Source organism: Bufo bufo, chromosome 1 (assembly GCF_905171765.1).
Source record: "Bufo bufo chromosome 1, aBufBuf1.1, whole genome shotgun sequence".
Classification (NCBI taxonomy): Eukaryota; Metazoa; Chordata; class Amphibia; order Anura; family Bufonidae; genus Bufo; species Bufo bufo.
Window position 1 is genome coordinate 373,511,857 of NC_053389.1, and position 15,632 is coordinate 373,527,488.

At 43.8% G+C, this 15,632-nt stretch overlaps 1 protein-coding gene across 1 annotated transcript in view; it reads right to left on the reverse strand.

Moving 5' to 3' along the window:
* The window catches only part of RARS1 (arginyl-tRNA synthetase 1), a 518,621-nt gene that overhangs the window by 55,437 nt on the left and 447,552 nt on the right, over positions 1-15,632 (reverse strand). The window contains exon 9 of the mRNA XM_040404976.1: positions 15,389-15,493. Coding sequence (XP_040260910.1) covers positions 15,389-15,493 — 105 coding nt within the window. The remainder of the gene's footprint in view (positions 1-15,388; positions 15,494-15,632) is intronic.

Consider the following 15,632-nt stretch of genomic DNA (forward strand, 5'->3'; position numbering starts at 1 on the left):
TGGCTGGAGCGTTGTTCCAGCCAATCGCAGCGCTTGCAGGGGACCCAAAACACTGGTGTCCCCTGCCTCACCTCGGAGGTGACCGATGCTGACCAGTTCAGCACCTGCCACCTCCCCCTGACCCCCTCCTGACCTGCCCCGATGCTGATGACAGTTTCCTGTGCTGCGATGTGACCGACACATTGATTGGCCAATCGCTTGGAGCTGTAGGGGGGTGGTGCAGCACCATGCTGCCCTTACTAGGCATGGCTGCCTGCCAGTAAGGCATGGCAAAAACTGTTTTTAGCATAAACAAGCATTCACAGGGATCTTTCCTTTGGCCATGTGAATAAAGACTAGGAGTAACGGCTATCTGCAGACTTCTGCTTCTCTTTACTGGTAGTACATATTACCAGTATGGCAAGGGGACAAAACTGAATTTGTTGAGTTGTGTCTGCAGTTGAAGCTACCTTCAAATCCACTAGCAGGTAAATCTGTGAATACTATATTTGATAGTGTATATGATAACTGCGAGTTTTCATGCAGCGAATGTATAATGCTGAAAGACAGAAACTTCAAAATCACTGCCTGGCTGAAAATCTAAAAGTTAAATAATAAACAACCTTAATAATATGCTAATAAAAACGTAACCCTAACCCCAATTCCAGGCAGAAACAGCCAGGTGCACGTCTCTAGGGCATCTCCTAGTCAAAAGGAGGTATGACAGGCTCTCCAGTAGGGTAATGCCCTGAGTCTAGTGTTGTTGGAATATGCCTAAGGTGTGGGCAGCACTAAAAATATATGGTCCTGCATAACCACCCCTAGAGTGGGTGTGTAAGCAAGACAATGTTGTTTAATGGTAATAGACCTCTTCAAATTCAGGATAACACCACTACATGGTATTGTCACACTATAAGTGTTAACTACTGCAAAGAACTCTGCACAGATATTTTCCTGAAGAGCTTGGCACCAAACAGTGTAGGCAGGGCTCCGTACAGGCAAGTGTTTCCTAGCCTCACATCAACAGGGGTTTCCCTGTTGGTGTTTCTATATATGAGGTCTTTATCTCAACATAAATTAACTTTTCACTGCAAACTGTAAATGATCCTTGCTGTACGCGTTTCATGACCCTTGTGCCACATAAGAAGACACTAGTATTATAAAAAGTGCATGCTGGTCAAATTACACCTCTGGCTGGTGGGAAGGGGTTAGGTCAGGAATTTGGCATGGGGGGGTGCCATCAATTTTTGCTACAGGCAGCACAAAGGCCTCCCTGCATCTAGGCAAAAAGCACTGAGGGAAGGGGGGCCCAAGCTCAACCCTTTAGCTATGCCCCTGTATTTAATCACCATCATGTTAAAAAAAGTTATGTAGGACCGCGCTGCTTTCTCCGCCCTTCAGAAAAAGGTACCTGCCTTGTTCGTATCACAGGTGTATAGTAGACCTAGGAAGATGGCGATCTACGCACGATCCACAGTCCTCTTTATATAGATGGCTCTGTGAAATACCAGAAGGTCGCACCGATAGTGAACTTGCTATTAAAAGGATTTATTTATACACAAACATCCATAGATAAAAAGCACATCAATAAAACACCCTTAAGATTCTGCCCGACCCGGGTTTCGCTCGTGCTTCATAAGGGACGAATATGGGCTGTTTTTTATAGCCTCAAATCTCTATTTCCCTCCCCCATTAAACCTCATACAGGTGTTCCTCTCCCAACATATGAATAACATATAAACATAATACTATCATACAAATATTTAACATTTTAAAAACACCAATAAACCATCCCCTTTCTTATACAAGATTCATATTATCATACGAGGCATACTATCTTTCTATTTTTTCTATAGGTCACCGTTCATTCCCTATTGAGGGTTAAAAACAAATTCACTGCATATATAGATAAGGTAGGGTAGGTATATATATATATATATATATATATATATATATATATCACTGAAGCTAGTAAATGTACCCTTTAAAACATCACTTTTAATATATATATAAAGATAAAATAAGACCCACCGAGGTATAGACAAACAAATAAACGTAATCGATATTAGGTTTAATGGGACAGATAACCCAGTAGGACTATAATCAAGTGATTAGAGGCAAAACAAACGAGGGGTTACCGCTATGCGGTTACTCACGATACCGTAGATCATAGATGGAATGGTTGCTCACGATACCGTAGATCATAGGTGGGATGGACTGGAGAATGATAGGTCCAGAGTCAGATCAGCAGTTCTTACTGGATGTCAGATGATAGTAGATCGAAGTGACCCAGCAAAGATATGATGAAAACTGCTTACGGTGTATATCCATACATAGGCAAAAGATGGGATTACTGACCCTAACAGCCTATACTATCCCTACCTAAAGCAGGACAGCACTCCCAGATGGGAGAACTATCCTACCTATAAATGTAGCCCCTAGAATTAGAATCCCTGCCTGGAATATCCCATGCATGGATGCCCAATGAAAAAGATATGAAAGTCCAATGGGTGTCCCAGAATCAAAATCTACCGACGCGTTTCCCCAGCTTCGATACGAAGGTTTATCAGGGAAGAAAGTAAATAGCACAATGACTGTAGCGATAGTGGCCAATGTGATGACCAGCAGCGCGCATAGATTACCTCCAGCAGTTTAAATACCCACTCGCCTGATGCGACCGCGTCCTGATGTTAAAACTGCGCAAGCGCCTGTAAGACGTCAAGAGCATGACGTCACGATACACGCCCGGGTTCTAACAAGAATCCCGGGAAGCAGAGCACATGCGCGCGGACTAGGTCAAGCCCGTAGTCACAGGTCTCGCGTTATCTAGGACGCTGGCTGCCGAGAATAGTAGATCGACACGGGACGAACATAACACCTGCGTCCCCACACCATGGCAACCAGACAACAAATGCAATGTCCAAGGGAGAACAACACCTAAAAGGGTAAATATATAGGAAGAAACCCAATAAATCAATAGTTAACATTGGCCCAAGTATGTGGGTATATGAGATCAAATAGAAATACATGTATGGGAAATTCTTGGCTAGAGAAAGATACAAGCCCAAAAATATATGAAATCTCACACATTACGATTATCCTTGACCACAGATAGATACATATAGGTGGAAATTAGATCATAAAGATCAAATAAATCCAGATGGACCAAAAAATACAGTAAAAACACATAATGGATCTGTATTGAAGGACATGACCAGGGTATATAATGTCACAAAAAACAAGTATAGGATATAGACTCATTGGGACCCAACAGGCTCAGGGACTTACAGTAAGTTTAAACGTCCATGATGATTCTTTTTGTAAAATAATTTTATCTAGATCAGCCCCTCTTGGGGACGAACGCACCTTTTCGATCACACAGAATTTAAGAGATCTGGGATTGCCATTGTGTAACTCATGCACGTGCCGTGAGATAGGGGTGTCCTTCTTATGTCTACTGTCACAAAGGTGTTCCCCTACTCTCCTTAGTAATTCACGTGATTTCTTCCCTACATACTGGAGCGGACACGTGCAGGTACATAAATAAACTACACCTGATGTCTTACAATTGGCAAAATCCCAGATATCAAATACCTCACTCAAACTTCTTGGTCCTGTCAATATATGGACAAGCAATGCAGCCACTACATCTAAACATACCACAAATCTTGGTAGCCAACCAAGTACCCTGCTGTTTAGGAATAGTGGCTATGTATAACGCGATCTCTTAGAGATCTACCCTTTCTGTCGGACACTGGGGGTTGGTCTGGTAGAATCTCTCTCAGATCTGGGTCCATTTTAATGATGTCCCAGTACCTATTAAGAATCTCACGTACCTTTCAACTTTTATTGTCAAAGGTCCCTATAATTTGCAGGGCTGAATTAGGCTCTTCATTTCTCCAAGTAGACCGTGGAACCAGGAGTTCAGACCTGTCCCTATGTGAAGCATGTTTGTAGGCCTATAGAGGGTTGCACTTCATTCATTCATAAAACTACACCTACTACCAATTTTAACCAACAGGGGGTCTCCCTCCTTTACTCACATCTATGCTTAACTCATTCGGAAAAAAGTTCCTATTCCCATTTCAAACTGCCAGAGGTCCCCATTTTGTTACTTTTGAATTCCGCAAGTATGATCCTGCACTATTTCCTATGACATCGTTTAGATATATATCCAAACCACAATTGGAATACTACTTCTTCTATCACAGGGGAAAACTTCTCTCAAACTCCAAAGAAACATTTCTTTCGAGTCACAGAAAGACCACAGCTAAATCATACCAGGCAAGGTTTTAAATCAAACTCAACATTTAATCCTTGTGGCTGTAAGGTATCTAGCTTATAAATCCATTCAACCTCTTTGCCACAGGAACTCCCCCACACCAGTGTGGCTCCAATCCCAGTGAACTTCAATCCACTGGGATTCTTCTGATGAACTTTTTTTTAAATGTGCAAGTACACTATGTGTCTCAAGACCCTTTTTAATGTTAGGAATGTGTTCTTGTATTCTTACTTTCAATTTCCTGGTCGTTCTCCCTACATACTGGAGTCCACAAAGGCACACCAGTACATACAACACTCCTACACACTCACAAGTAATTTCCCCTTTGATTTTAAAATCCAAGTCCTTCCTATTTGGATGAACTATGGGTACTTCTCAATCTATCTTTTCTACCCTATTTTTTACATGGTCGGCATAAGCCGCACCATGTAAATGTATTACTTTGCCTTGTGGTGGTTACCTTTGGGATAAAAGTATGGACTAGATGGTTACGCAATTTGGGGGCTTTTTTATAAATAATTTCAGGTTCATCAGGAATTATTTCTCCTAAAATGGGATTTTTTTAAGACTGCCCAATTTTTCTTCTTTGCCTTTTTCATAAAACCAGCACTGATATTATATTGCATGAGGAATGTGAAGCGAAAATCTTTCTTTCTCCTCACTCTTTTTCTTTATCACTTCCTTCTATGCTTTTACTACAAGTATTCAGCTCACTCTCTGAGTAGCCTTTTTCCAAAAACAGCTCATGTATTACCCGACTTTGTGTTTTATAATCGTCAACGTCCGTGCAATTTCTATATATTTCTTTTCAATTGCCTTTCGGTATATTCTTGAGCCACGGCCCATAATGGCAACTAGTATTGGCAATATATCCATTAACTTCAGTATCCTTAAAAAAGGTTTTTGATTTAAAAACATCACCATCAATAAAAAATAGTCAGATCTAAAAAGTTAATAGAAGTAGCACTGATGTCACTTGTAAATGTAAGATTCCAATTATTTTTGTTCAAATCCGTAATAAAATCCACCAGTCCCTGTTGTTCCCCCTCCCATATCAGCAGGCAGTCGTCGATATACAGTGGATATAAAAAGTCTACACACCCCTGTTAAAATGTCAGGTTTCTGTGCTGTAAAAACATGAGACAAAGATAAATAATTTCCGAACTTTTTCCACCTTTAATGTGACCTATCAAAATTAGGGTTATTCACTTTAGAAAAAAGAAGACTGTGGGGAGATCTACAGTCGTGGCCAAAAGTTTTGAGAATTACATAAATATTAGAAATTGGAAAAGTTGCTGCTTAAGTTTTTATAATAGCAATTTGCATATACTCCAGAATGTTCTGAAGAGTGATCAGATGAATTGCATAGTCCTTCTTTGCCATGAAAATTAACTTAATCCCAAAAAAACCTTTCCACTGCATTTCATTGCTGTCATTAAAGGACCTGCTGAGATAATTTCAGTAATCGTCTTGTTAACTCAGGTGAGAATGTTGACGAGCACAAGGCTGGAGATCATTATGTCAGGCTGATTGGGTTAAAATGGCAGACTTGACATGTTAAAAGGAGGGTGATGCTTGAAATCATTGTTCTTCCATTGTTAACCATGGTGGCCTGCAAAGAAACGCGTGCAGCCATCATTGCGTTGCATAAAAATGGCTTCACAGGCAAGGATATTGTGGCTACTGAGATTTCACCTCAATCAACAATTTATAGGATCATCAAGAACTTCAAGGAAAGAGGTTCAATTCTTGTTAAGAAGGCTTCAGGGAGTCCAAGAAAGTCCAGCAAGCGCCAGGATCGTCTCCTAAAGAGGATTCAGCTGCGGGATCGGAGTGCCACCAGTGCAGAGCTTGCTCAGGAATGGCAGTAGGCAGGTGTGAGCGCATCTCCACGCACAGTGAGGCGAAGACTTTTGGAAGATGGCCTGGTGTCAAGAAGGGCAGCAAAGAAGCCACTTCTCTCCAAAAAAACATCAGGGACAGATTGATCTTCTGCAGAACGTTTGGTGAATGGACTGCTGAGGACTGGGGCAAAATCATATTCTCCGATGAAGCCTCTTTCCGATTGTTTGGGGCATCTGGAAAAAGGCTTGTCCAGAGAAGAAAAGGTGAGCGCTACCATCAGTCCTGTGTCATGCCAACAGTAAAGCATCCTGAGACCATTCATGTGTGGGGTTGCTTCTCATCCAAGGGAGTGGGCTCACTCACAATTTTGCCCAAAAACACAGCCATGAATAAAGAATGGTACCAAAACACCCTCCAACAGCAACTTCTTCCAATAATCCAACAACAGTTTGGTGAAGAACAATGCATTTTCCAGCACGATGGAGCACCGTGCCATAAGGCAAAAGTGATAACTAAGTGGCTCGGGGACCAAAACGTTGACATTTTGGGTCCAGGGCCTGGAAACTCCCGAGGTCTTAATCCCATTGAGAACTTGTGGTCAATCCTCAAGAGGCAGGTGGACAAACAGAAACCCACTAATTCTGACAAACTCCAAGAAGTGATTATGAAAGAATGGGTTGCTAGTCATGGAATTGGCCCAGAAGTTAATTGAGAGCATGCCCAGTCGAATTGCAGAGGTCCTGAAAAAGAAGGGCCAACACTGCAAATACTGACTTTTTGCATAAATGTCATGTAATTGTCGATAAAAGCCTTTGAAACGTATGAAGTGCGTGTAATTATATTTCACTACATCACAGAAACAACTGAAACAAAGATCTAAAAGCAGTTTAGCAGCAAACTTTGTAAAAACTAATATTTGTGTCATTCTCAAAACTTCTGGCCACGACTGTAATTACTATGTATAAATATATCAGGGGTCAGTACAGAAATCTATCCCATCATCTATTTATCCCCAGGACTGTAACTATGACGAGGGGACATCCTCTGCGTCTGGAGGAAAGAAGGTTTGTATACAAACATAGAAGAGGATTCTTTACGGTAAGAGCAGTGAGACTATGGAACTCTCTGCCTGAGGAGGTGGTGATGGTGAGTACAATAAAGGAATTCAAGAGGGGCCTGGATGTATTTCTGGAGTGTAATAATATTACAGGCTATAGCTACTAGAGAGGGGTCGTTGATCCAGGGAGTTATTCTGTTGGAGTCGGGAAGGAATTTTTTATTCCCCTAAAGTGGGGAAAATTGGATTCTACCTCACAGTTTTTTTTTTTGCCTTCCTCTGGATCAACTTGCAGGATGACAGGCCGAACTGGATGGAGAAATGTCTTTTTTCGGCCTTATGTACTATGTTACTACAAACTGTACAACTCAATTGAAAAACAAACTGAAATCTTTTAGGTAGAGGGAAGAAAAAAAATATTAAAATAAAATGATATGGTTGCATAAGTGTGCACATCCTTAGGCCGAATGCGGTCCGTGGTATCCCGGCATGGCATCCTGCTGACAGCAGGAGCGCACGACGTCATTGGTTGCTATGACGCCGTGCGCTTCATGCCGCCGCTGCACTACAGTAATACACACTCGTATGATCTATACAAGTTTATTACTGTGCAATATACTTCTGTGCAATATTTTCCTGATTATTAGCATTTTTCATGATTATTAAGATTAGTTATGTGTTTTTAATGGTTTTAACCTATCAGTTGGGCTATATTAGATGATTTAGAAAAAATCGCATAAAAAACGCACAGATAACGCAACTGCGTTTTTTTAAAACATCATGCGTTTTTTGTGCCATTATGCTTTTCTCAGGAGTATCTATATGGGTATGAAGTTTGATTGCTGTTCAGTGAGGTTTTTTTGTAGAAAACGCACTTGTGGTATTAATTATGCATGTGGATGACCCCAGAGCATTTTCTTTAAATCTGGATATTGATGCAGTAGAGCTATTGCAAGTTGGATTTAATTAATACTTTAAGTAAGATTGATTACTGAATTTATAAGAGTAGACAAATTACCCGGAGAAATGATCCATATCGGGATTTGATTATAGCTGAAATCCCAGAATTCCCTGATGGGATAAAAGAAGGGTATATAAAGAGAAGTGAACATAGTAGCTGTCATCACCGCTGAGGAAGGGGCTTGATCCCCGAAAAGCGTTCGGTTTGTGACAGCAACAATCATCTATAATAAAGATCCAAGGTGCCGTTATTAATAGGCAGCCACCAGGACGCAAGTTGTGCGAATAAAGCATGCAGTCCGGACTTGGAGAGTGAGCGCATCCAGCAGTTCCCTAAAGAGCCGTACCTTTCACGGAGGACGTAGCCTTGGTCACGTGGGACGCCACGCTGAGACCTATCAACCGCTCGGGACGCCGATGTGTGTCGAACCTGCTAAATAAAGGATTTCTACACGGCGATACAAGAGGGGTAACGTACTCTGCCCCAATGGGCTGCATTGATGCATGATATTTGCCATATCGGGATAGAAGCATACCTGTACTTTACACTGTGGGTGGCAATCACAGGCGGCAACAATATTATACAAAGAGACTGAACATTGATATGGCAGTCAACACCGGACTTTCCAATAGGATCGAACACAATATACCCCAATCCAATATATGTGTACACAGTTCTTAGAGTGTTAGCGATTTTATGAAAGAAATTTTGCATGTGATTATTTTATTTTCGTGCGATTTTTCATGTGATTATTTTATGTGAATACTTTCATGCGAATTTTTATGTGAATATTGTTGTGAACATTGTTGTGAATATTGTTGTGAATATTGTTTTTAGCGATTATTTTATGAGTATTAAATGGGTTTACTGACACCGTCTTATGTTGTCAGGTAATTGAGTGCCCTCCAACAATTACTTCATTTTGCACTTTTTAATCGGATTTGGGTGAATCCGTGGAGTGAGCACAGGGTCCAAGGGAAATAGGTGGGTGAGCCGCTGCATACCACTATAAGTTTATTACTGTAGTGCAGCGGTGGCATGAAGCACACGGCATCATAGCAACCAATGACGCCGTGCGCTCCTGCTGTCAGCAGGATGCCAGGCCGGGATACCACGGACCGCTCACGTCCGTGTTCCACGGCCGTGTGCATTCGGCCTTAAACTAATACTTTGTTGAAGCACCTTTTAATTTTATTACAGCACTCAGTCTTTTTGGTTATGAGTCTATCAGCATGGCACATTTTGACATGGCAAGATTTGCCCACTCTTCTTTCCAAAAACACTCCAAATCTGTCAGATTGCGAGGGCATCTCCTGTGCACAGCCCTCTTCAGATCACCCCACAGATTTTCAATCGGATTCAGGACTGGGCTCTGGCTGGGCCATTCCAAAACTTGAATCTTCTTCTGGTGAAGCCATTCCATTGTTGATTTGGATGTATGCTTTGGGTCATTATCATGCTGAAAGATGAAGTTCCTCTTCATGTTCCACTTTCTAGCAGAAGCCTGAAGGTTTTGTGCCAATACTGACTGGTTTTTGGAACTGCGATATAAATTTGTGCCGCGATATGGACCTTGTGCATATCGCCTATATCGCCGGACCGTGATATGATCGCGCTCTCGGCGCGCACCATGTTCTCCTGAGCCGGCACAGTGGAGAAGGAGGGAGTCCCTCCCTCCCCACTGTGCGCGGCTGCCGCTGGCCACCAATAAGAACAGAGGAGGAGGGGAGGGACTGTGGCCACTGCGCCACCAATGAATGCCTGAATACCAATGTAGCGCTCATGTGCCGGCCATATCCCGGCCCCTATGACTGCACGCTGCAATCCGCCGAAATTAACCCCTCAGTTGAGGGGTTAATCGCGAGGATCACAGCATCCTGTCAGAGGTCAGGTGCCGGGAATGTTCTTCAGTCTCTGCATTGGTGGCAGTGGGCAGTTCCGATCGGAGTCTCAGCAGTGTAATGCTGGGGCTCCGATCGGTTACCATGGCAGCCAGGAGTCACGCTACTGAAGTCCTGGCTGCCATGGTATGTTAGTGAGCAGCATTATACTCACGTGCGCCGTGGCCGCCGGTCGCTCCTTCTTCTGTCCGTGCGGTGCATTGCTAATGCTTATAGCATTAGCAATGCGCTGCACAGACCTATGAGAAGAACGAGCGTCCGGCGGCCACGAGTATAATGCTGCTCACTAACATACCATGACAGCCAGGACTTCAGTAGCGTCCTGGCTGCCATGGTAACCGATCGGAGCCCCAGCATTACACTGCTGGGACTCCGATCGGAACTTCCCACTTCCACCAATGATGGGGGGGAGGAGGGGGACCCTGTGGCCACTGCCACCAATGATTAATACTGGGGAGGGAGGGAGGGGGGGTGGGTTTGAGTTACCAGAGGGGGCTGATAAGAGGGAGAGGCTGGGGGGCTTATCAGAGGCTGGGGAACGGATCAGGGGCTGGGGGGCACATGAGAGGCTGGGGGGCTGATCAGAGGCTGGGGGGCACATGAGAGGCTGGGGAGCACATGAGAGGCTGGGGGGGCACATGAAAGGCTGGCTGCCATGGTCAGCTCCCTGCTGTTGTGTGCACAAAGCACAGGGCAGCAGGGAGAGTGTAAAGTCCTATTCACCCTAATAGAGCTCTATTAGGGTGAATATGACAAGGGTTCTAGCCCTTAAGGAGGCTAAGTTTAACCCCCCCCCCCAAATATAGAAAACAATATATCGCGATATATATCGCACATGCTTAAAATTATATAGATTTTAGGCCATATCGCCCACCCTTACCCTCTAGCTTAACTAAGGCCCCAGTTCCAGCTGAAGAAAAACAGCCCCAAAGCATGATGCTGCCACAACCATGCTTCACTGTGGGCATGGTGTTCTTTTGGTGATGTGCAGTGTTGTTTTTGCAGCAAACATATCTTTTGGAATTATGACCAAAAAGTTTGGCGCAAAAACAACACTGCACATCACCAAAAAGAACACCATACCCACAGTGAAGCATGGTGGTGGCAGCATCATGCTTTGGGGCTGTTTTTCTTTATATCGTTTTTTTTTTCTCGATTCACAACTGTTTACAATTCCTAAATAGTGTTGAGCGAATTTATGGTTTCAAATTCAGTGTACTAGGTTCAAGTTATCAAAGAATTCCGTTATGGATTCCAGTACCACGGACCATAAGTTATAGTCCGCGGTAGTGGAATCCATAACGGAATTCTTAGATAACCCAAACCTTGTATGCCGAACTTGAAATCACAAGTTCGCTCAACACTGTTCCTTAATTATAAATATTTAAAAATAACACTGAAAAAACCCACACAAATCCTGATATTTTAAGGAATAAAGTAGTATGTAAATGCATTGAACTTTTTTTTTATTCAATTAAGAAATTATTATATATTTTTTTTAACCTAGCAGACACTGCTTGCTTCTGATGCTTAAGTAGAGAAGTGTTCCCCCCCCTTCGAAAAAAACAAACAACAAATCTGGTCACTGCTGTTGAGGAAGACAGAACTTTTTGTTACTCACTCAATCAGTCTCTGGCTGTGTTGTGCGTCCAGTTCGGCAGTCAGCCTTCACAGAGCCAGCATGGTTTCACACATGGGAGCAGCAGAAGTCCTCACTCCCGCCGGCTGACTTCGGGATCTGTCGGCTGTGCTGATTGGCCAGTTCAGTGCTCAGCTGACAGAGGAGAGAGAGCTCTCTCTTCGGTTTACAGTCTGTAACTGCGGCAGCAACATACACAAAGTTTGTAAGGGGGTGGGGGCCCTGAGCACAGGGGAAGCAGGGCCCACCAGAGCCCCAGGTAGGGGCGGGGCCTATTGTTGTAGTATAATCAGGGGGTGGGGACTTAATCCTCTCTGGGCCCCCTCTTCCCACAGGCCCCATAGCACCTGGGTGGTCTGCCTATATTAGAGGTACAGCACTGGCACTAAGTGCAAAAAATGCCCCCTTATGTGCCAGTACAAACAATGCTCCCTTATAATGTGTGCCAGTACAAGAATTCTCCCTTTTACAGCTGCAATGGGACATAGTGCTTTCTCTAATTACAAAATAATGACCCAAACCCCACTGTGACCAAATACCATGCTGCCAAATAAAAATAAACTAAAATACTTCCATTCTGCTGTCAGCGAAGCAGTGCAAGACACAAGCTTCTCTGTTCTGAGCTCTATGCAACTTGGCTCAGTGAGTGAGAGAATGAAGACACCGGCCTCAGATAGGCTACAGGAACTAGGACTAAAGCCTATTAGATGAAATGGTGGGCCAGGGAGACATCGGTCCCATGCCCCATCGCAGCATTAAACTGTATTGCTGTCCTGAGTACAGCGATGCAGTTGAATATGTAGAGATGAGCGTTTCCACAATGAAAGCACTCATTGCCCATGGCCCTTCTGCTGACCCCCTCTTGCCCTTACCTGGTGCTGCCTGAGGCGATCACCTCACTCGTGGTGCACCCCATAGTCCCCTGGTCCATACTTGAGCACCCAGGCACTATTGTCGGTGCTCCCTCCCCCTCTTTTACCCTTTACCCATTTTTTTAAAATGGGCAGGTGCAGGTTTTAACCCGGACCGGTTACAAATGCATGCCCAATTTTTATGATGAATGTAACATGTCCTCTTATGCCATGTGGAACATATAGTGATTAGCTATTCCACACCCTCAATACACTTTTATCTCCAAGGAATCTTATTGTGACTTCAGTTCCATCACAGATACAAGCGCAATCGTGATTAAAAGGAATCTGTCATCAACTTTATGCTGACCTCACTGAGGGCAGCATAAAATAGTGATAGAAATGCTGATTTCAGCGGTGTGTCACTCATGCGGTTGCTGAGAACCAGCATCATAATCATTGCAGCACAGGCCTTGAAAAGAATGAAGTCTACCTGAGAAGAGTAGTGGTTATTTATAATCTGCTGCTCTCTCACCCATCTGCTGAAGATCAACAGTTCTCTCCTAGAGAGAAAGGGAGAAAACTAGGCAGAAGACTGTCAATCAGGTCAGCAGGGAGAGCAGGAATTTATGAATAACCATGACTCTTCTCAGGTGGCCCTGACTCTTTTCCAGGCCCAGTCTGCAATGATTGCGATGTTGGTTCTCGGCAACCACTTACTTTTAACTTTTAAATGACAGACCACTGAAATCAACTCACTCACGTTATTATGGGCAGCATAAAGTTGATGACAGGTTCCCTTTAAATACTTCCCTGCAAAACCTTTACTGTCCTCATCTTGAATAGTAGGAGATATTCAGGTTCCCTAATAATCATTAGCCACTTGGGCTCCCTCCACTGCATCTATGACGTATTTTATGTCTTTAGCCAACAACACTAGACTCAGGGCATTACCCTACTGTCATATCTCCTTTTGACTAGGGCAGGGATGGCCAACCTGTGGCTCTCCAGCTGTTGCAAAACTACAATTCCCACCATGCCCTGCTCTAAACTGAAAGCTGAAGGCAGTCTGGGCATGCTGGGAGTTGTAGTTTTGCAACAGCTGGAGAGCCGCAGGTTGGCCATCCCTGGACTAGGGGATGGTCTAGACATGCACACCTGACTGTTTTTTATATAGCCAAATAGTGGTGTGGGGGTTTCTGCCTGGAACTGGGTGGTGCTTCATGTTTTTAAGAAGCATATTAATAAAGTTGTTTATTATTTTACTTTTAGCATTTCATCTAGGCAGTGATTTGCTATTAGATGTCTACCTAGTTATTACCTACTGTTACCAAGACAGAAGCTTCTACATCAAGCATGTCAAACTCAAAGGCTAAGATGGGCCAAAAAAACTAAATTTAAGTTTATGTGGGCCGCATCAAAAAAAAAAAAAAAATCGTACATTTTCATAGAACAACATTGTTGTTTCATGACTGCTGACCCCCAACATCCCGTTGCCCAATAACACAAGTGAGACCTATATATATATACAAATATTAAACTTCACTATAAGACGCACCTAGGTTTTTGAGGAGGAAAATAAGAAAAAAATATTTTTAACCAAAAGTTGTGCTTTTGGTGGGCTTTGAATTAATGGTGGTCTGTGCATGACACTATTATGGGGGATCTGTGGATGACGCACTGTCATGTGGGGGATCTGTGGATGGCACTGTTATGGGGGACCTGTGGATGGCACTGTTATGGGGGATCTGTGGATGGCACTGTTATGGGGGATCTGTGGATGGCGCTGTTATGGGGGATCTGTGGATAGTGCTGTTATGGGGGATCTGTGGATGGCACTGTTATGGGGATCTGTGGATGGCACTGTTATGGGGGATCTGTGGATGGCACTGTTATGGGGGATCTGTGGATGGCACTGTTATGGGGATCTGTGGATGGTACTGCTATGGGGTGGGATATCTGTGGATGGCATTGTTATGGGGTGGGGGGATCTGTGGATGGCATTGTTATGGGGTGGGGGATCTGTGGATGGTGCTGTTATGGGGGATCTGTGGATGGCATTGTTATGAGGTGGGGGATCTGTGGATGGAACTGTTATGGGGTGGGATATCTGTGGATGGTACTGCTATGGGGTGGGATATCTGTGGATGGCATTGTTATGAGGTGGGGGGATCTGTGGATGGAACTGTTATGGGGGGGATCTGTGGATGACACTGCTATATGTCATCCACAGATCCCCTCATAACAGTGTCCCCCAATACACCGGCCCTCTGCTCACCGAAGTATTTATAAACGTGAATCCTTATCCTGTTATTAAGTTGAACTAACGCTGCGCTCTCCCATGTTCCCCTGTATCCCCACAGCACTTACGAACACGCTTCCATAGCAGGCAGAGCGGACGGCACCAGTAACGTCACTCACTGACGTCGCGCGTCTGCTCCGCCTGCTTCATTCATAAAGTGGGCGGAGCAGGCGCTCGACGTCAGTGAGTGACGTTACTGCTGCCGTCCGCTCTGCCTGCTATTGAAGCTTAAGTAAGTGCTATGGGGATACAGGGGAACATGGGAGAGGGCAGCGTTAGTTCAACTTAATAACAGGATAGGGATTCACGTTTATAAATACTTTGGTGAGCGGCGGGGCCCGGTGTAAGAGTACAGTGACTGCACCGGGCCCCGCCCCTAGTTACGGACTCCAGCCCCTCCTCTCCCCCGGCTCATACATAGCAGTCTGCGATGCTGCATCTTTGCCGGGCCGCAAAGATATTCATTGCGGGCCGCATGTTTGACACCCATGTTCTACATAGTTTCTAGTAACAAATGTATTGTAAAATTATTTTTGCACTTAAGTAACAAAAAAAATATATAAATACCCACCTCTCTCTTCAAATTCTTTAACCACTTGGATCATTTTATCTTGATAGTAGGATTCTCCTCTGTTGATGATGCAAATGTCCAGACAATCATAAATTTTCTGAAATTCTTAAATCAAAACAAAGACGTTATAAGACATCTGGCTTTAAGGCTATGGACACCTTCATTGGCATTTTCCATTATTATTGCATTCTACTTATCTTGAACTAAGTAATTTTTCCAAAATTTCACGTTTGTCCCCTACAGC